This window comes from Alternaria infectoria (assembly GCF_024043175.1).
Source record: "Alternaria infectoria strain BMP 0036 chromosome Unknown scaffold_10, whole genome shotgun sequence".
Lineage (NCBI taxonomy): Eukaryota > Fungi > Ascomycota > Dothideomycetes > Pleosporales > Pleosporaceae > Alternaria > Alternaria infectoria.
Genome location: NW_026250699.1, coordinates 579,627 through 599,868, shown reverse-complemented (window position 1 = coordinate 599,868; position 20,242 = coordinate 579,627). Strand labels below are relative to the sequence as shown.

Below are 20,242 nucleotides of genomic sequence, written 5' to 3'. Positions count from 1 at the left end.
CAGTCTGCGCAAACGTCGATTCCTTTTGAGGATGCTGCAGCCACTTTGTATCTCCCTCGCGACTGCCACTTCTGCGCCGGCAGCTACATGCAGATGCTCACCCCTCCCCCAGACGAAGACGGCTTCGGCGCTCCTCCCATGAACCCCGACGATGAATGCGCATACGATGATTGGACCGCGGCGCTACCTCAGACCGACCATATCGCCTTCTTCCGCACCACGGACTGGTCGCGCAGCCGCCTGGGGCCACTGAGCACGTGGAGCCCGACGCTGCGCATGTTCGCAAGTTATGTACTGGCCGATTCGCGCGGAGCCTGCCTCTGGTGGGGAGAGGACATCTCCAACCTCACTGCCATATACAACGAGGCCTATGCTCCCTTGGCCGGGGGCGCTCACCCCAACCTCATGGGCTCCCTCTTCCAGGATGGCTTTCCCGATCTCTGGCCGTCCATCAGCCAGTACTTCATACAGGCCAAGCGGACAGGCACTGGGGTCAATTATAGCTCGGCCATGCCCACGGTTGTCGAGCGCAAAGGCTACCAAGAGGAGGCCTTCTTCTCTGGCGGTTTTGTTCCAGTAGGCATGCCAGGCGCTATCGAGGGCTTCATGAATACAACGTGAGTTACGTGTAGTAACCAAGCTAGAAAACGCGTTTCCCAGTGACCTATTTCCAATACACAGCTGACCCAACTAGCTACGAGGTAACAAGCCAGAAGCTCGCAGACCGCCGTACCACCTGCCTGAATACGCTCGCCTCCGTGCCCTCACAATGTGTCGACGCAGTCTGCTCTCACATTCTCACCACGCTCGAAGCCAACGCCAACGATGTGCCCATGTCCATGCTCTATCGAATGGACTCAACCCCAGGCTCGAACCAGTTGATACTCCATGGCCAATTTGGTTTCCCCGAGGGGCACGACCTTCTTGTCCAGACAGCCACTATAGACAGTGAGCAAGGACTAATACCAGATCTGCGACGGGCTGGCACAGACACTATGGTTATCGAGCATGACGAACGATTTCTCGCTACCTCGTGGAGAGGTTGGAGCGCGCCTTCCAAGAAGATTGTCGTAATGCCCATCATGAGTGGAACACGCCTTTTCGGCTACCTCGTCTTCGGCACCAATCCATTTCGCCCCCACGACGATATATGCACGCAATTTATCCGGGACCTAGGTCGCATGGTGTCAAGTATCATATCTTCTGCCGTTGACAATGAATCCACCAAGAAGCGTCAAGAGCAGCTCGAGACTGATCTGGCTTTCAGTGATCTCAAGCTACGCCATCTGATTGATCACGCGTCTGTTGGCATGTGCCATGTATCTCTTGACGGTAATATGCTCTGGGCCAACGATCACTACTATGAGCTAGCTGGGAAATCTCCTTCGGAACATGCCATCGGTCTTGCCTTTCTTGACGCATATCACGAGGATGATCGGTTAAAAGCTGATGATGTTTGGGAGCGTCTGATTAGAGGCGCCGACCACGTCACAGCCGACTTGCGCATGAAGCGCATGTACACGCCTCCTACTGGGGATCCCGAGCCCGCCCAGATCCAGGTTCTGGCCTTCCCGTACCGCGACGAGCATGGAAGCGTGAGAAGCGTAATGGCTTGTACGACTGACATTAGCAGGCTGTGCTGGGCGCAGACCTTCCAGGCTCGATTAGCCGCCGAAGCAAGAGAAGCAAAAAGACAGCAGGAAGCCTTCATTGACGTAGTTTCACACGAGATGCGGAACCCATTGAGCGCCATTGTACATTGCGCAGATGCGATTGCCAACGCGGTTGTCGAGTGCCAGACGCAGCTCGCCGATATACCTGTACCGTGTCTCGATACTCTCAATGACAACATACAAAGCGCAAACGTCATCATGCAATGTGCAAATCATCAGAAGCGTATTATCGACGATGTACTTACTTTGAGTAAGCTCGACTCCATGCTCTTGTCCATCACGCCCGTCGCAGTCAAACCCGCAAAGCTCGTGGAATCCATCGTCAACATCTTCCAAGCTGAGATGAAGACGCACAACATCTCTTACAGTGTCACACCTGACACGTCGTTCTTGAGCCTAGGCATTGACCACCTTCATCTGGATCCGTCCCGCGTGACACAAGTCTTCATCAATCTACTGACGAATGCCATCAAGTTCGTCAAACCATCGAAAGAGCCATCCCTCTCCATCCGCTATGGCGCCAGCACCTCAGATCCCCGAGAACTCTTTCCTGAAGACATGTTCTGGGCTACCGAGGGTAAGCAAGACGGCGATGTTACAAGCAATCCAGATTGGGGCACCGGTGAAGAAATCTATCTTGCGTTCACCGTCAAGGACTCGGGAATTGGCTTGCAAGAGAAGGAAATTCACAAGATATTCGAGCGCTTCCGCCAAGCGAACGTGAAGACGCATGTCAAATACGGCGGCAGTGGGCTAGGTCTATTTATCTCAAAGGAGCTTACTGAGAAGCAAGGCGGTGAAATAGGCGTGTCATCCGTTCAGGGCCAAGGTTCGACTTTTGGCTTCTACGTCAAGACGCGAAGAGTAGAATGGAAGCCCAGGACCCTCAAAGAGATGTTTCAACAAACCGGCAATGAGGAAGCGGCAATGCGACAACTCCACGTACTGTTGGTCGAAGACAACATCATCAACCAGCAAGTGCTCGGCAAACAACTTAAGAAAGCGGGATGCCACGTCTCCGTCGCAAACCATGGCCTGGAGGCGCTCGAGATACTGGAGAGAGAAACGTTTGACATCGTGTTGATGGATCTGGAGATGCCGGTACTTGATGGGCTTGGCGCGATGCGCGAGATACGGAAAAGGGAGGAAGAGCAGGGGGTGCTGTCTTCTGAACGGTTGCCTGTGATTGCTGTCACGGCGAACGTTCGGAAAGAGCAGATCGATACTGCTATTGCTGCTGGAGCAGTAAGTATATGATAACCGTCGAAAGCGTTTCTAGGCTAACAGGCTGTACAGGACCGCATCATGCAGAAGCCGTTCAAAGCAGCCGACTTGGTGTTGATGATGAAATCCTTGATGCCGCAACTGGCACCTTTATCCATCGACCCGCCGACACCGGGCCTCGGCCTCCGATCTAATGCATTGGTGCCTTGAAATGAGTTTCTTTGGCACTTTGCTTAATTCATTCGACATCTCAATCGGCGAGTCTAGAAGTCTCCACATGGACTCGTGTCCCACCTCGAAGCGGTCCCTGGAGTACCTAATTTGAAGCTGCGGGAAGGACCAGAATCATGTGTTCTTGTCCTTTAGTCCACAGCTGTGCACCAACTTCTGTGCATATTACATTGCTATCGGGATAGGCCCTCGACACCTGGTTGCACACATGCAATTATCGGAGTTCTAGCAAGAACCCACCCACAAAAGTGTTTTCCGAAACATCACCAGCCAGTCTAAGTCTAGTCGCATGGAGTATCACAAGATAGTGCTTGACGCCGGACGACTACATCTCATCGGCAATCAAGCGGTGCGGTGCGCAAGGACAGGCGAAAGAAGGTCGGTTTTTCGAGAGCGGTGGGATTGGCGCACGATGCACAGAGAAAATGGACGTCAGGGATATGGTTTTGTGAACCCTTTATTCTCTCGAGAAAAATGAACATCTTGCAACATGCTTCCATCTTAACCTCGACGTCCTCATCGCAGAGTCATCACATACACAACCACCTAACGTACCACTCGAAGTAGTTGCAATCGGATCATCACAGGACGAGCGCGAACACAAGATCTCGACGTTGAGGTCGGGCTTGGGGGTGATTATTCAGAAAGTCTTGCTTCTAGCTGTCGTATGCCATCTAGAATTGATACTAACAGGCATAGACTAACCACGTCATAGACCCATGACGCCAGCGTCGCCAATACCCGTCGTGTAAGAACTAGATCAAAAGTCTTGGCCACTACGTTTGTTTCTGGCCGAGCCGTGAGAACGGCCCTTTTCACATGCTGTCTTTGGAACATATATGTGCCAAGACACGAGATCGACCGACGATCCAAAGTTGAGATGTGCGGGACGGGACCTGCAGTAAATAGCGGAGAATAACAAGGCCGAGATTGATGTTTTGATGCGCCGGCCCGGCTTTTTGTTTGTGGTAATGCCTGGTGCTGCTGAGAACTAATTGTAATTGTGAGTATGCCGATCGCTGAGTGGCTGACGCACTTTGGTTACCACCACCAGGAGAATACTCTCGCTAGGCTATCGCTCAAGGAAGAGGACAAAGCTCAGGAGGAATAAACAAGGGTGCAGAGTTCATGCTGCTGTATGAACCCCCACAGATCTTTGGGCAACAACCTAAATCCTCAACGCGGCGATTTGACGAAGACGCTGCTGCAGATTCCGGAGGTTGAGACGTATATTGTGGCGATAGAGGCTATAGAACCGGTGGATAGGAGCTATCCGGAAAGATTTCGGTAGTGTTTGTATACATTGCATGGTGTTGTTGTTTGAGGATGGCGTAGCGGCTGGCCTTAGTTGGATTCCTAAAGAACCGGTGTCCCGTATGCGTCAGGCTACGCCATCCCTCCCAGCATGAAGCCCGTAGCAGGTGCCACACGTGGCTGTTATTTGCGAGAAGCACAGGCACGCGTCTGAGCACATTCACCGCTCGCTCCGCTCCGGCAACTACGTATGGGTCGGGAGATGCCGCATGTCCGAGTGCTTCATGCGTCTGTCTGTGCGATGAGGGGGAGATGCTAGAGTGGCTTGGCGCAAGGACGCGTACAACTCTGCTTTGTACACTGAAGCTCTTTCTCTTGGTGCATGAAAGCGATAAGGTGGTGGTCGTGTGTCGGCGGGCGCGTTGCTTTGCTGGAGAGGAAGGCGTTGGCCCGAGCGCCTGAGATCGTCCGGAACGGAGTGTGGGGACTTATCCCATGTTCAAAGACTTTGCGACCCGCGGGTAACCCACGCAATGCATGATAGCCAGTTCGGAGGGTGCCAATTGCGCGCTCGTTATCCGCGCTTCAGTCGGCTCGAGAAGCTTGTCGCGGTAGCTGCATTACATCTGCAAACCTGAAACACCGTCTTTTGCTGTACTGCACACCGGGTTAGCCTAAGCCCCGGACTCTCAGCCTTCAAAACCACACTCACGCACTCCTGAGCAGCAAACAAGCTCACGCTGACGTCCGTCAATTCTTGTCTTTCATCGCTCAAAGACTATGCCGTGCGCCTGTGCAGGGGCAGAAAGGTTGTTATCTGCAGAGAGGCCATAAATGGCGAACAGCAAGTGAGTAATCAATAGCTTTTCGAAGCGGGTGGGGAAGCTGCCGCCAACGTCCAGAGCTGGCCGCCTGCACGAGCTCACCGGACCTCAACTAACGGACTCCAGATTCGAATACGTGCGCGGGTTCGAGCAGCCCGACAATCTGATTCCCAACACCTGGATCGTAGTACGGATAGACGGACGTGGCTTTTCCAAGTACGCTCACCAATTCTCTCTCCCTCACTTGCGCCGTGGCAAACTTTCTTGGTCCGGGATATGCAGGTACCCGTCACCATGTTGCATGAACGGAATTGCTGCCCCAGGCCAACATCTCGGCTATTGTACACCAACAAGGGCCATTGTTAACAACGCGCGAACAGATTCACGTCCAAATATGAGTTCCTCAAGCCAAACGACAAGAATGGCCTTGATGTCATGAATGCTGCAGCTGTAGCGGTCATGAAGGAGCTGCCCGACCTTGTCCTTGCATTTGGCAACAGCGACGAATACAGGTATGTTGCATTCTTTTATTCGAGCACGTTGTGTTTGAGATTGATTATGCCTCCATCGAGCTGCCCAATGTTCCCAGCGCGGTATACACAGGGGTGGGGCAGCATGTTTCGGGGCGGCTTAGCTGACGTGGGTCGCAGTTTCGTCTTTCACAAGGACTGCGCCTTATTCGAACGACGAGCCAGGTACGGGAATCCTCCTATTGGTGCAACTTTATCACCTCCGGTGGTCATTCGTCTAGAACTGATCCCCGTTTAGCAAACTGACTACGACGATTGTCTCGACTTTCACTGCTTACTATGTGTATTCTTGGTCAACATACTTTCCGGATAAGCCACTCACAGCACCCCTACCGACATTCGATGGGCGTGCGGTTCTATACCCAAGCGATATCAACCTTCGACACTATATGAGCTGGCGGCAAGCCGATTGTAAGTATTTTGATGCATCACCTTCATCCTGCCTTTTCTTGTTAGACTGGATCTTTTGCTTGCTCTTGGTGTCAGTCGTAGAGTGGATCTGACCATCGTGCAGGTCATATCAACAATCTGTACAACACCACTTTCTGGACCCTTGTTCAGCAGGGTGGCATGGGAGCGCGAGAAGCAGAGCAAAGACTCAAAGGCACAGTGTCATCCGACAAGAACGAGATTTTGTTCAAGGAGTTCGGAATCAACTACAACAACGAACCAGAGTGCTTCAAGAAAGGCACGGTGCTGTACAGAGACGTAAGAGACACTTCAGCACCATCAATATTCACGTCCACGTTCTAACTGTGACAGTTTTTCCCTACACCACCGACCGAGCAATTATCATCACCCGTGCTGTCGGACTTTCCAACGCCACCAATCGCTCAGCCAACACCAAAGCGAGCGTCCAATCACCACGCATCACAGTCTATTGAAAGGTCTATCCCTTATCTACCGGATAAGAAGGAGATGACGGAGAATCCAGGTCTGTGCAGACGTCCAACCTTTCTCTCCACAACATCGACGCCATCACCACCGCCATCGCCGCCTACGATGTCGAGATCAGCATTCCCCAACCCACTCAGGTCAAATCCGATTGGCTCCGATGGTGAGGGTGATGTGCCAGGTTCGTCCATGCCGCTCTCTCCGCCAACGACTGCCACCTGGAACAACAATGGTTCCTTGAATGGCAAGCAACACCTGCCCTCGTTGACGCCTTTGCCGCTGTCCCCGCCAATATTGAAGCCAAGCAGCAAGCCTCCGATGTCCTTGAGCCAACCAAATCCGACAACACGTACCAACTTCTCCCCAGTGACACCACAGGGCGACTTTCCTGCAGATTTTCCCATAGCAGGCTACCGCCACCATGCCACTGCAGCGGCCAGCCATGGATTCTCCCACTCCGCTTCTGCTTCTTTGACACATTCATACCCACCTCAAGTGAAGCCTTCGCGTGTCAAACAACGATCGCCGAGCCAACCTTCTCTACCTTCATATTTTGCATCATCTAGCACACCTGCAGTGAAGCCTCCGTCTATACCACTGCGAATATCCAGCATTCCTGCCAACAGCAAGCCGCGGAAACTGTCTTTACCGGTCCATCGATCAACGTCAACACTCAAAGCCACGAGAGATACTTTGGATGAGAAGGAGAGCATCGTCAGCCCCCGAGATGCGACATCGACGCCGCCCCGCAAAGTCAGCCCGCCGATCCAAAAGAACAAGGCTTTGCCCAGTCCGCCAATGAGCGCAGAAGAAGAGATGCGCACGCGAGAGAAGGTCAAGGGTAACAGCCCACGGCAAGACTGGAGCAAGTATGCCATCAACGGCAGTGAGTCGCCTCAGCGAAGGCCGAGCGACTCAGACAACAGAGCGGGTCAAGGCTGGGGCACCCAAGACCACATCTCCCACCCAGGTATTGCAGAACTCCACGCCTTTTCCACACCAACACAGTCTGCGCCCACATCAGCAACCTTACCATACCCTCATTCAGGCCCCGATCTCCACACCCTAATCTCCTCAACGTCCGCTGCGGGGCCAAGTTCCCAAGCCTTTCCCACCAGTCGCCCGTCCACCAGCAGTCGCAACAAAGACACCAGCACATCCAAACCCTCCAAGTCCAACTCTTCAAAGGCCAGGCCGGATAAAGGCAAACAACCACAGTCGCAAACGAATGGTAAGGCTGCAGCTACTGCGTCTCAACAGGCGAATGAAGGATGGCCCGTACCCATGAGTCGCACGCAGAGGGACAAAGATAAGAAGAAGCGGAGTAAGGCGATGGTGCTGATGGAGCACGTGGATATCATCAAAGATGATTTTTGGGAGAAGAGGCCCTGGATTCTGAGTGGGAAGACGGGTTGAATTAGCTTGAGGAGAGGTGATTTATTGACAAACTTCTGCTTTTGGTAGGTTTTTTCTTGTCGATGAGTTTAGTGGGGTTTCTTTCCCTTCTCGACTGATGATGACGATTTTTACGATGGGGTTGTTTGTGTGTATTGTTGAAACGAAGCAGTGTATAATAGTGGGGATGAGATGATGGTGAAATGTAAGATGTGGATGCTGTTCATGTTGTTTATTTGAGTGATCGAATAATACTCGTCTACAACATCGCGACATTGGTATGATACAGTATTCCGCACGTACGACGTGCGCCTAGAAGTCCCGACTCTACAACATTGCGCTTCCCGGTCAATTCTCTGCACCGGTGCTCTCGTTGTGGCCCTTGTTTTGCTATCAGACCAGGTTCCTTGGGTAGTCGTCAGCGGCCCCTACAGACTTGGGTATCATTCCTGACGATAACGCCCGGCTCATTGAAGATGGATCGGCGGCATATAGCCCCTCGAGCCAGAATCCTTTTACTTCTGCTCTCCGCGCAGCTCCCGCATGCGCTTCGAGGGCTGGTCCACCCTGAAAAGGCTGCGAGCATCCTGCGCCGACCCTGCGAGTGATGTGATCCTCTACTGTTCTCTCCATCTACACCATTGTATCTTCGTGGTTATTGCGCCTTCTTGCTCTTCTTTTCCTTTTTATCTGACTTCGATTTCTTGTCCTTGATCGCTTCGACCGGCTTGGGAGCGCGTGTTTCTGTCTTCTTCTGAATGCGACGGAGGACGTATTGCTCGAGTGTCTGGCCCTTTGCTTTCGCGCGTGTCTCGTAGTCGTTCTTTTCTTCGGTGTTCAGCTTCGCGAGCTTCTTCGTTACGGCCTTCAGGTCTTTGCCCGTGACTCCAGCCGGGCTTTGTTCATTCTTCGATTCGACCGCGTCGCTCTTCACCTTTTTGCTAACTGAAGCATCTCCCTCGTCTCGTTTGCGCTTCTTCTTCTTGTCGGATTTCCCCTTGGTAGGCGCGGGCGTTTCGGTGTCGGATGCGGATGTGGGAGGCGTGCTTGCGCCGGAAGTGGGATTCGATGCGTCTGTCGTGGTCGCTGAGGATTCTCCAATCGTACCTCCAATCATCTCGCCCTTTACGAAGAAGCCATAGAGACCACCGCGATAGATGCCTTGGGTGCGGATCTGGTCAAGCGTGCTCTGAGCGGGAAATTAGCTGTTTGATCGCGCGCAGTGGTGCATGACTGCATACGTCCTTGCCTGTACCAATGCTCTGCAGACTCTGGTCGAATGCGCGCAACCACCACTGGTCGTCTGTCGTATGCGCCGCCTTCTTCTTGCCGAGTCCTAGCTGGTCGTTCTTGTGCGCGATGAGAAGCGGCTTCTTGATGCCGCGGCCGGTCTGGTCGAGCGAGTGACCTGAGCCCTGCCAGCCTTGCTTGCGCAGATAAGCCTCGGCGTTCATGGCGGCGGAGGTGAAGGACTGATCCCCAACTTCGCGTCTGGAAATTTTGGTGGGGAAGTCTTGGCTAGCGCGACCGTCCAGAGCGGACCCCCGGCCGTTCATTCCCTGCCTACCTTCCTCCACGCTTCAAATAGCCCCAATCTTGAGTGGGCTGGTATTGGGGCCGTTCGTCCTTGTGTTTCTGTCGGAATGGCATTAGATTGTGCGTGATGAGGAGATTGTAGGGGAATTGAGACAACACACACGACTGCTGCATCTGAGGTAGGCGGCATCGACGTTACAACGTAAAGTATCAACAATACCTGAGTTGAGTTCAATCAGCTCTTTCCCATGATGCCGCTCGCTCTTCACTTTCGACCCCGTTGGGTTGTAGGCCCCCACGCCCCTTCCTGACTTTCACCCTCGCTATCTGCGTGAGCAATTTTTTCACTCTCGCTCTCTTCCTTTGCTTGCAATGCACCCTCACTTCCACTGATCTTGCTTCACCTTCGGCTCGACTACCTGCTGCCTCTAAGTGCATCAACTTACAACATCCCACTTAGCCCGTTATGGCTGCCTTGAAGTCTACCCAATTCATCTGGCTGCTGGCTTCAACGGTGAGTGCCGCTGTGCTTCACAGCAGATCCGCGCCCTACTATGCAGGTATCCAATTCGCTGCGGATAGACAGTTGTCGATTTCCGTCTTCAGTGATCTTCACTTCGGTGAGCGTAAGTCATCGCATCTCTCTGCGTCGTATGAACCTGAAACTAGTATATACTAACGACTTGTAGCTGAGTCTCAGCGTGGCCGTCCATTCGCAGACCTTAAAACAATGGGTGTCATGAACTCAGTCCTCGACAACGAGCAGCCCGAATTCGTCGTCCTCAACGGTGATCTCCTCTCCTGTGAGTGGGTGGCCCCTCAGGACGCAAATCCGTTGATCGATCAGATCGTGGCTCCACTCGTCGCCCGCAACCTGCCTTTCGGTGCAACATTCGGCAATCATGATGCTTCCAAGACTTGCAGCACTAGTGCCATGTCCGAACACATGTGGTCGGACGTCAAGGGCAACAATGGCAAGAAACTCTCCTTCACGACGCAGTCCGTGTCTGGCGATATCAATCAAGTCGGCTGGAGCAACTATTTCGTCCCGGTGTACAGCTCTACGGATGCTTCTGATCTGAAGATGCTGTTGTGGTTCTTTGATAGCAAAGGAGGCATGAAGTATCAACCCACTGGTGATGATGTCGGTGTTCCGAACTGGGTCGACGAGAAGGTATGAGACTCTTGTTACAGGGATTCATAACGTACTGATTCTTGCAGGTTGTCGAATGGTTTCGCAATACCAATAACGCGTTTCGCCAGCGATATGGCCGCGCGGTTCCTAGCATGGCTTTCGTGCACATTCCGATACACGCTGCAGATTCTTTTCAACATAACGGGCGTTCCAAGACGGCGAACCCAGGCATCAACGAGGAGAGTGTAGGAAACCAGGGCGATATTTGCGATCATACTGGGAACAACTGCAAGTACAGTGGAGCCGACATTCCCTTCATGAAGGCGCTCGTAGAGACGGAAAACCTCATGGCCGTTTTCTCGGGTCACGACCATGGTGTAGACTGGTGCATGAAATGGGCCAAAGACCTCCCTGGCAACTCTCCTAGCAACGGAAACGGGCTGAACATCTGCTTCAATCGTCACTCAGGCTACGGTGGCTACACTGATTGGACACGGGGCGCGCGTCAGATCGTCGTCAAGGAGGATATGTTGGATGCGAAGGTGGTCGACACGTGGATCCGTATGGAGAACGGTAAGATTTCGGGACAGGTGTCGCTCAACTCTACGTTCGGTACCGATCAATATCCAGTGGTGGACAGGTCGAAGACCTCATAGCCTGAGCCAAAGCGACCGAGTCTGCATCCATGATATGTTTGGCGCATGTCTTCTGTCTATCTCGCGTTATGTGCTATATTGCACACTGTGCAACTTTTGGAAAAGTATGTTATCCATCATCTTAGTTGATAGCTCAATTCAACATGACTTAAATTGAACGCCAGCAGATTCGCGTCATGCTTGATGTGGGCCGAGTGTCTCCGCTCGTCAGGGACGGCGAAGTGGTATCGGCCCCACTTACGCGCTCCACGGGAACCGGCCCATGACATCATCGGCATTCTCACAAAACACCAAACACTACAGCTAGGTCTCCCGGGCGCATCCGCACAGTCTCGCCAGCGGGGCAAGCGTTTCAGGCGGGGCCTCCTAGCGCCTGCTAAGCATGGCGAAGCATTCTCGGCCGTTGTTCTTCGCGATCGCTGTATCGCTTTCATCACCCTGAGGCGTGGTCCTACCGCGTCCGTTTTGTTACGCGCTTTTTCTTCTAAGATACCCTCGATCATCCTTCACACCACCGCTTGCCATCGACCATGTCTTTCCTTGAGCGTCAAAAGACGCGCATCACGGGTGACGAAGATGACGCCCGTCGACACAGCATCCTCAATCCCTCGTCCTCGGGCAAGATACCCAACGCGAAGAAACCACGCACGAGACCACCGGCATCGATACGCGATCATCTCCCTTACCCGAACTCGACCCTCTCTCCCACTTCAGGACCATACTCTATAGGCAGCATGGAGATAGAAGTCCCCGTCGAACACCCTCGTCCGATCTCCAACATCAAGCGCAAGGGCCGGCACCTTCTGCAGTTAGAGACTGTTTTGTTTACACTATATTACCCAGCCTCGTTCGGGAGTGGTAACGGGAACGCCCCAGGAGGAGAGAAGAAATGGAGTCGCGAGACATGGCTTCCAAGGCCGCGCATGGAGACGGCGAAGGGATATGCGCGGTTTGCTGGCATACCGAGCCCTATAAGCATCGGCGTCTTTGGCGCGACTACCATGCTCACCAAATTGCGCGGTTTTAGGAACGCCCCTCCTGCGACCCATTGGCCTCCGGAAGGCAACATGAAGAAAGACGGGTATGAGATCAAGAACCAGCAGGGTAGTCCGCCCGAGGGCATGAACGATGAGCCCATGTTGCCACTGTTGATGTTTAGTCATGGTCTTGGTGGCTCTAGAACCGCATACAGCAGCCTATGCTCTGAATTCGCGAGCTACGGCTTCGTCGTGTGCGCGGTGGAGCATAGGGACGGGAGTGGACCGCGGACTTTCATTAATCACAAGAAGCGAGGGAAGCGGAGAAAGGATGCCCAAGGAGGAGGGAAAGCGAACCATACGGATTGCGACGGAGACGTAGAATACGACAAAGACTTTGCCAAGTTCCAGCATCTGGATCACACTGACGAAGAAATTGCGCAAGGTTATCACTATGTCGTGCGTAGTGTGAGGTTCTGTAATACAGGAACTATTAGGCTGACTATAGCAGGACTACATCTTCCCCAAAGATAACCCGATGGACACCGCACCGAACAATGAGCACGGCGTCGACGGCGAACTGCGCAGCGCACAGATAGAGCTGCGCCTTTGCGAGCTCGAGGAAGCATACCGTGTACTCAAGATGATATCTGACGGCGATGGAGAGGAAATCGCACGACAGAATCTCCGAGGCGAAGGCTACGTTGGAGGCTCTTCCAGAGGTCTGGGCGGAATCGATTGGGCACAATGGAAACATCGTTTTCACGTAGATAAAATGACAGTGGCTGGTCATAGTTTCGGAGCAGCAACAGTGGTAGAAGTGCTCAGGCACACCGAAAGATTTACTAATGTGCAAGCGGGGATAATCTACGATATCTGGGGGTGACTATATCTTTCTCCCCATCGTTACATTGGAACTAACACATTTGTAGCGCGCCTGTAAAGCCACCTGTGGAAGACCCGAAGCACCGAATACACCTCCCCCTGCTGGGAATCGCCAGTGAAGCGTTCATGTATTGGCAGAAAAACTGGGATGCGTCCATGTCCCTGATGAAGGAGGCCAGCGAGCATGGTGCCCCTGCGTATCTTCTTACGGTCCGAGGCTCCGTTCATATCAACCAAAGCGACTTCTCGATCTTGTATAAGCATGTCTCATCGTTGTTCATGAAGGCCACCGTCCATCCGCAAAGAGCTATTGATCTCAACGTCAGCACTAGCCTCGAGTTCCTCCGCTTGGTCACGCCCGACTCGGGAGGCGGAAAGTCCATCATCAATCGATGTATGACAGATGAGAAGATTCTGGACACGCCTCTTATGGAAGATATGCCCAACGACCACCGACCGAACGACCAGTGGATAGCTGCCCGACTACGAGTTGACAATGAGTTCAGGAAACGGTTAGCTGCTGGTCTGCAAAGAAAGTTTAAGCGCAACTTTCAAGGCGGTATGGGCACTGGATACACGACTTCTGATGAGATGTGGTGTTTCCATAAACCTTCAGAGGAGGATCTGCAAACATGGATCAAGGCAGAAGACAGAGGAGAAAAGCGCATAGATGAGGATCGTGCTATTTTATCGGCGGAGGAATCTCGGACTAGTCATCATGCGGCTGCCGATGCGCCTAGATCTGCAAGCCCCTCCCGGAGAGAGGCAGAGAGAAGCGAAAGACCGGTACGGGAACATGAGGCGGAGGTAAAGGATGCAAGCAGTCAGCAAACAGGGCATGGAGTTCGAGATAGATATGATGATGCGGAGAAGAACACTAGTGGGGAGTCTGGGGGTGGGCACGCAGCGGCCGCTGCAGAGCAGGGCGAAGATGAACAATCGAACAACTGGTTGGGCGTCGTGCCGAAGCTTAGACACGGTCCAGGGCAAGCATCAGCATAGATATACAACGTTAGATTATGTGATCATACACAAGCTCTAAATATCCTTGACCGGGCTAGTGCATTGGTACCTGAGACGCATGGAAGTCGTGATTGTGACATCGTCAACTTGTAAGTTGGACAGTCTCGTTCACTCGTTCATTAAAACATTGACGTCATGATCTGTATAATCTAGGATCTACGTTGTTCCCGGTGCCGCGTCGCCCGTATGCCGTATTGACTTGGCTGAAGCTACCCAAGGAAGCGCCTGCCCAGGTATCGCGCCCTGAAGCGTAAAGGGGGCCGTTTGCTTTACCAAGCTAGAGAGGTTTAAACAGCTTATATAATCAAGCGCTGACAAGAAACCAGCTGACAATGAAGGGAGGGAAAAATTTATAACCGCCAGCCCTGCAGACTGCTGACAGGAGTCACCTTGGTTGTCACGTGCAGCGCTTGGCATGCGGCACTTGCCGTTCCGGGAAATTTGTTGTTCAGTAATCATGCTGCCAAAGCCTCCCGAACTGCACCAGAGCTACAAGACGCACAACGAAACAATTGGTCACACCCAGCTACTAAGCTCCGACGACCTCGGTCTCAAACATCTCACCATCAAGAATGTCTAGGATAGGCTTGCGAGTTATAAATTTGCACGCAAATAAACCCACGTGGATGGGACCACAACGCCTGCAAACCTATGGTCATGAACCCACCCGCCCATGCACTCGTCCGCCTCTTCGCCCTACAGACAGCAGGAACTAGCCGCATCCTGTGCGGAGACGCGCATTAGCCCCGTGTAACAGCGGACCCTTGATCGATCTCGAACCTTGTGAGCTGTAGCGGCCGTTCACTGAATCGGCGCCGGAGCATCTTTTGCTTTTCCATACCTACCGTCTGGCTTGCGTCAGGTTGAACTAGTCCTGGATGCAATCTACATGTACACAACGTCTTCCCGCTATTTTTACGCGAACCAAATTACTCCATTGAGAATCTGTACGAAGCGTTTACGATTTTCCTCACAAGTGAACGATAGCGGTGTTTCAAGAGTCGGAACGGAGTGATTAGTAGTCCGTGGAGACCGACTTCGGTTCAGCATCCTTTCGCCTTTCGTAGTCAGTCTCGCTATTGGTTCCACCGAACTCCTTCGGTGACATACCTCCGGACCTTACTCTGTTCGATCAGCGGTATCAGAAGCGAAAACCAGAATCATGACGAGCTCAGAATCAGAACAGGCGCAGACATCACGGAAGCGCTCACGCAGGAGGGACAGCGTCGATGACGGTGGTGCTGGAGGAAAGAAGGCTAGGGGCCGTCCACGGGTAGACACACAGGACGCCACGGCTGCAGATGTGAGTGGAGACGCAACGTCCTTTTTGTTCTATCTACCCGATTCGTCGTTGTCAACTCTTGGAGCGGGAGGGTAAACGGGACATGCGCACCTGTCCTGATCGAAGAAGCTGTCAAGTTGTTGATGTGTTCTCCAGCTCGACCCACTGTGAGCTCCTCATCGTCATCCCCACCTCCTGTGAACGACGCTGATGAGCCTGCCGTGCTCCAGATGACACTGCCCAGCATGAAGCTCCTCGCGATCCGATCTCAGCATTCATGTCGGATGTACTGACAGATGTACCAGAGACGAAGAACTCAAATCCGGCTTGCGCAGCGTGCATATCGGCAGCGGAAGGAAACCACCATCGCGTCGTTGAAGAGTCAAAGCACACAGCTCCACTCGATTATCGAGCAGATGAACAAGGCCTTTCTAAAGCTAAACGAGTCCACCGTCAAGTCAGGTCTGTTACAGCTGAATCCGAGTTTGGCCCAAGAGTTCAAGCTGGTAACGGAGACGTTCGCGAGCTTGACAAAGACAGCCAACGAGGGCCAGTACGACGGAGACGAAGATGGTGAACACGGCGAACACGGGATTGAAGGGAATGGTGCACCAAAGCTAGCCGAACCAGAGCCTGAAGTGCAGCACATTGGATGGGGATATTCCGCAGTTCCGAAACCAGCCGCTGAGAAGCGTCCGCAGCCCCAATTGTCAACACCGGATAGCTACCTCGCCCACATCAGTGCTGCATATGGCAATGTAGACTCCCGCAGGAGCGATCTGGTGGGTTGCCGTCAGTTTGGAGCTGGTTCGGTCTTCGACCAGTCGCACCGATCCTCGCAGCCTCCAGCAGACCCATCACCATCGCATACTTCATCCCAACCGACGCAACTGCCTTTCGGCCTTGTAGACCTTCTGAGTCAGCACCAAGCACCGTATGGAACAACAAACCTACACACGTACTCCGTCCGTGTACCGACGCCTGAAGCGACACCGCCATCGAACAGACTGCCCACGCCGCCTCTATCGAAAATATCGTCGAAGACGCTCCCTCCGGTCACAACGTACAGTTTCCAAGAAACAACATTTGCGAGACGATTGTCGAGGGCGGCGCTTGAGGCGGGGTTTCATTTGCTTAGCAACGCCCAAGCTCGCCCTACGGTACGTTTTCAGCTAGTCGATGTAGGAATTGTTTCTGTGGCTTCACTGCCTTTTCTCCTGAGTAGTGATACAAGGCTAATCATGGCAGCTAGGCAATCAACCGTGTCTTCAAGCTTTCTCTACCTCATGAGACCCTCGATCAAATACGAAGCCGCTTCCGAACTATCATGGCCCGTGGCATTGACGAAGACCTGGACTGGTGGGAGTCGCCATTCCTCCATCTCGGTGGTGCAGGAACTCATTATCCGCGACGGGACGCTGCCGGCAACGTAAAGTCTGTCAGAAACGGATGGAACGTACGGCAAATTGGGCCAACAGAGAACAAGGTGCTCATAATAGAGAATACAGAAGACGGCAGGAGTGAAGAGCTACGCGGTGTGGACCTCCGTGGATACGAGGGGGAATGGTTCGATTGTTACGACGTACAGGGCTACTTGGAAGAAAAATACTCGTGCAAGCTCGACCCGAAGAGCTCGTTTGCCGAGTGTGTCATCGAAGTTGACGACGAAGAACTGTCTAGAGCCCCCAACAGCGCACTACGGCAACGACCACACAACGCGACGAGTCTGCCTCCTCTTCACCAGAACTCCGCAAACGCATCGGCAGCTCCGTCAACCACTTCGACAAATCCGCCAAACAACTCTTACAACATCGCGGATAGTGGAGCTTATGGGCTAGACCTGTCTTTTGGGAACACCGGTGAATACCCTAGGCTTGTCAACTACGAAATCTCATATGATCAGACCCTGGGTTTGGATCTCGCACCTGGGTATGATTATGGGTTTTCGCATACACCCGCCTTTCACATGGACAACATAGATCTGGGCATGAACATGATGAGCGATGTAGCGGCAGCTCTACCAGTGGTGAGGCAGAAACGGAAGAAGACTGCCTGGCTAGACGTTTCGAAGCTGATTGATGGTGAGTGTACACATTCACGAGAGGTCAACAGTTGGCTGACAATTACGACAGAGATCATTATACACGGCGTGTGTCTCGGGCGATCACCGGGGTATAGGCGCAAGGACGTCGATGCAGCGGTACAAAAGGCTTTGGTGCATGATCATTAGCCGGTAGCGATTGCGAGGAGCATGCCAAGATACCCAGGTGCGATTCGAGTGCAGTGGCGGGAGTTTTGCTTCTTATGGGATGCAGTTGGCTGTTTGAGGTGCAATTGATGAACTGACGACGTTTGTACCAACATTTGAATCGGTTCGTATGTATATTGATTATGAGCACTACTATATTTCGAATCTGCCTGAACGTTGCATCGCGTTCTTTGGATGTTGAGCTGTGAGCGTAGTCACGTGTGGCGCTAGAGTAGCGTTAGGCGCTAAGGAACCGGCGCCCTCAATGATTGCCGGAACGCCGCTCACTATCACTCATACACCCACGACCCCGAAAGCTGAGGGCACCCGAACACGTCGTACAAAGCCTTCCGTCTGGGCTAGCGATATCCGTAGAACTTCCTTGACCGCGCAGAAGCTTCCTCAAGCGCGCGCACCTCTCTGCAGCCTCAAGCGCTGACGTCGCCTGCCTGGCTTGCCTGCCTATTCCTCAGTCCTCTGCACGCGAGCAACCATCACAAGCCGTCGCGCAGCTATCACAGAGCTCGCACCGTATACTAGATAGCTCAGACCATATCAAACAGTCGCGATCATGTCGAACTCGGTCGTGGTTAGTATCCCCAAAGCGCGCATGCGAGCGGTGGAAGGGTAAAGGCAGGCTTGCTAACAGCAACCACCAGGGCGGCGTGTACCAGCAGATCATCGAGAAGGTGATCCAGACCTCGCAGAATGACTTCGAGGAGTCGGGCGTCGATCATAGCACGCTCGACGAGATGAAGCAGGTATGTTGCAACCTGGCCTCCATCTCGGCCAGCGCGCCTTCCTTTTCTTTATCGCAGCACACTTGCGACCGCCGTCACACCGCTTTTTATATCTCTCACTTTTCTTGTCAATTCATTTCTCGCATCGGTTTCGCTGGCTGCTGCGATCGCGCGGTGACCGCCTGGCTTGGGTGATGGGCGGCTGGAAGCGGGGCGGAGTTGCCGGTCGGTCTGGCAGCTCCGGGGGCGCCTCAGTATTTGAGATGCCTTCTTATAGCCCCTGCACAGCTCCCCCACCCGCCAAGACCAACGCATCATTTCCCAACAAGGCATAGTCTGTCATGTGACGGCTGTTCACACATCACGTTTTGTTGTAGTTGTGCTGAGCATATACTAACTATCGCTAGGGCTGGCAAGAGAGGCTATCCGCTCTCAAGATTGCTCACTTCCCATGGGACCCTGCTCCTGAGCCTGTTCGTCAGCCGCCTACGGTACCGTCCAACGTAAAGGTTGACAATGATATGCCTTCCGTGTCCGGACCTCAGGAGGCTCTCAACTTCCCCAACGTGCCCGTGAAGCAAGAAGGAGGATATCAGCCACCAGTTGCCAACTATCCTCCTGCTCAAACTGCGAACAACGGCTACGGCGGTACTTATGATCAAAACCAGCAGCTCGCGCACCAGCGTGCAGCTGCTCTGGTACAGCAGCGAGTGCAGCAGCAAGGACATGTGCAGCAGAACTTTCCCAATCTGGCGCAACAGGGCCATCTGCCTCAAATGCCTATGCAGAACCAGCAGCAGCAGCAACAGCAGCGCATGATGGCACAACAGCAACAACAACAGCAGCAGCATCAACGACCCCCGCAACAGCAACAGCAGGGAATGCCACAGCAGCGTCCCCCACCGCAAAATCACATGTACACCTCACAGACTGATGGTTCGGGTGATGCTATGGCTGACTGGGAGGCCTTGAAGGCCGCACGCGCTGCTGATGCAGTAGAGCGCATGGCGGCGGACGACTTCATGCGTTCTCGCGTTGATGCCATGGCCATGCGTCAGGACAGTGGTCTCATGGTACCGCTCGATTCGATGCCAAAGGGCAGAAAGCGTAAGGCGGCTATGCGTGTCCTGCAGGCCGAAGACGCAGAGGCCTCGTCAAGCGCACCGGTTCCCGCGCGCTTTGACGGTGACGACGATGTGAAGCCAGAAGAAGATCCGGATGACGCCATTAATTCTGACCTAGATGACTCCGAGGACGAACTTGGGGATGGCGATAACAGCGACGATGAAATGGTCGACTATATGTTGTGCACCTACGACAAAGTCCAGCGCGTAAAGAACAAGTGGAAGTGCACGCTCAAGGACGGCATCTTGACCACGAACAAGAAGGAGTAAGTTGAGTGCTGAGACCTTGAAGAGATTTTGCTAACGATAAGGAAGATACCTGTTCCACAAAGCAAATGGTGAATTCGAATGGTGAACATTCGCCACCCATTGCTAATGCCCGTGGTAGCTGAACTCGAGTTCTAAGTCGCTCCGTGCAGCGCACGAACCCCACTCGATCGAGACGCGAGTCTAACACGCCTGATACACGACTCACCAAGCTCAATCCCCCTTCGCGACGACAAAGCGGCTCGGTACGAACATCGATAACGGGCATCAGATTGGATACTATGGCCTGGCGCGACACTCGAGAAAGAAGAAAACAAGAAAGAAGCTGTTTCCCATGACGCATT

The 20,242-nt window shown here is 53.2% G+C and overlaps 7 protein-coding genes across 7 annotated transcripts; 6 read left to right on the top strand and 1 right to left on the bottom strand.

Moving 5' to 3' along the window:
- Nucleotides 1-87: 87 nt before the first annotated feature.
- On the top strand, nucleotides 88-3,107 carry J4E92_006634 (uncharacterized protein; the record flags this gene model as incomplete). Its single annotated transcript, XM_051498001.1, has 3 exons — nucleotides 88-617; nucleotides 695-2,918; nucleotides 2,970-3,107. The coding sequence occupies 3 exons, from the start codon at nucleotides 88-90 to the stop codon at nucleotides 3,105-3,107; spliced, it is 2,892 nt and encodes a 963-aa protein (XP_051351727.1).
- A 2,109-nt stretch (nucleotides 3,108-5,216) lies between these two features.
- On the top strand, nucleotides 5,217-6,489 carry J4E92_006633 (uncharacterized protein; the record flags this gene model as incomplete). Its single annotated transcript, XM_051498000.1, has 5 exons — nucleotides 5,217-5,230; nucleotides 5,333-5,422; nucleotides 5,587-5,718; nucleotides 5,873-5,901; nucleotides 6,251-6,489. 5 exons carry the CDS (start codon nucleotides 5,217-5,219, stop codon nucleotides 6,487-6,489), a joined length of 504 nt encoding a protein of 167 aa, XP_051351726.1.
- Nucleotides 6,490-7,428: 939 nt separating this feature from the next.
- On the top strand, nucleotides 7,429-8,046 carry J4E92_006632 (uncharacterized protein; the record flags this gene model as incomplete). The annotated part of the gene is made up of 1 exon (XM_051497999.1): nucleotides 7,429-8,046. One exon carries the CDS (start codon nucleotides 7,429-7,431, stop codon nucleotides 8,044-8,046), a length of 618 nt encoding a protein of 205 aa, XP_051351725.1.
- A 634-nt stretch (nucleotides 8,047-8,680) lies between these two features.
- On the bottom strand, nucleotides 8,681-9,479 carry J4E92_006631 (uncharacterized protein; the record flags this gene model as incomplete). The annotated part of the gene is made up of 2 exons (XM_051497998.1): nucleotides 8,681-9,214; nucleotides 9,267-9,479. The coding sequence occupies 2 exons, from the start codon at nucleotides 9,477-9,479 to the stop codon at nucleotides 8,681-8,683; spliced, it is 747 nt and encodes a 248-aa protein (XP_051351724.1).
- A 548-nt stretch (nucleotides 9,480-10,027) lies between these two features.
- On the top strand, nucleotides 10,028-11,352 carry J4E92_006630 (uncharacterized protein; the record flags this gene model as incomplete). The annotated part of the gene is made up of 3 exons (XM_051497997.1): nucleotides 10,028-10,187; nucleotides 10,251-10,735; nucleotides 10,783-11,352. The coding sequence occupies 3 exons, from the start codon at nucleotides 10,028-10,030 to the stop codon at nucleotides 11,350-11,352; spliced, it is 1,215 nt and encodes a 404-aa protein (XP_051351723.1).
- Nucleotides 11,353-11,882: 530 nt separating this feature from the next.
- On the top strand, nucleotides 11,883-14,216 carry J4E92_006629 (uncharacterized protein; the record flags this gene model as incomplete). The annotated part of the gene is made up of 3 exons (XM_051497996.1): nucleotides 11,883-12,788; nucleotides 12,841-13,211; nucleotides 13,262-14,216. The coding sequence occupies 3 exons, from the start codon at nucleotides 11,883-11,885 to the stop codon at nucleotides 14,214-14,216; spliced, it is 2,232 nt and encodes a 743-aa protein (XP_051351722.1).
- Nucleotides 14,217-15,399: 1,183 nt separating this feature from the next.
- Nucleotides 15,400-19,986, top strand: J4E92_006628 (uncharacterized protein; the record flags this gene model as incomplete). The annotated part of the gene is made up of 6 exons (XM_051497995.1): nucleotides 15,400-15,540; nucleotides 15,825-16,679; nucleotides 16,772-17,524; nucleotides 18,427-18,528; nucleotides 18,915-19,897; nucleotides 19,947-19,986. 6 exons carry the CDS (start codon nucleotides 15,400-15,402, stop codon nucleotides 19,984-19,986), a joined length of 2,874 nt encoding a protein of 957 aa, XP_051351721.1.
- Nucleotides 19,987-20,242: the final 256 nt, after the last annotated feature.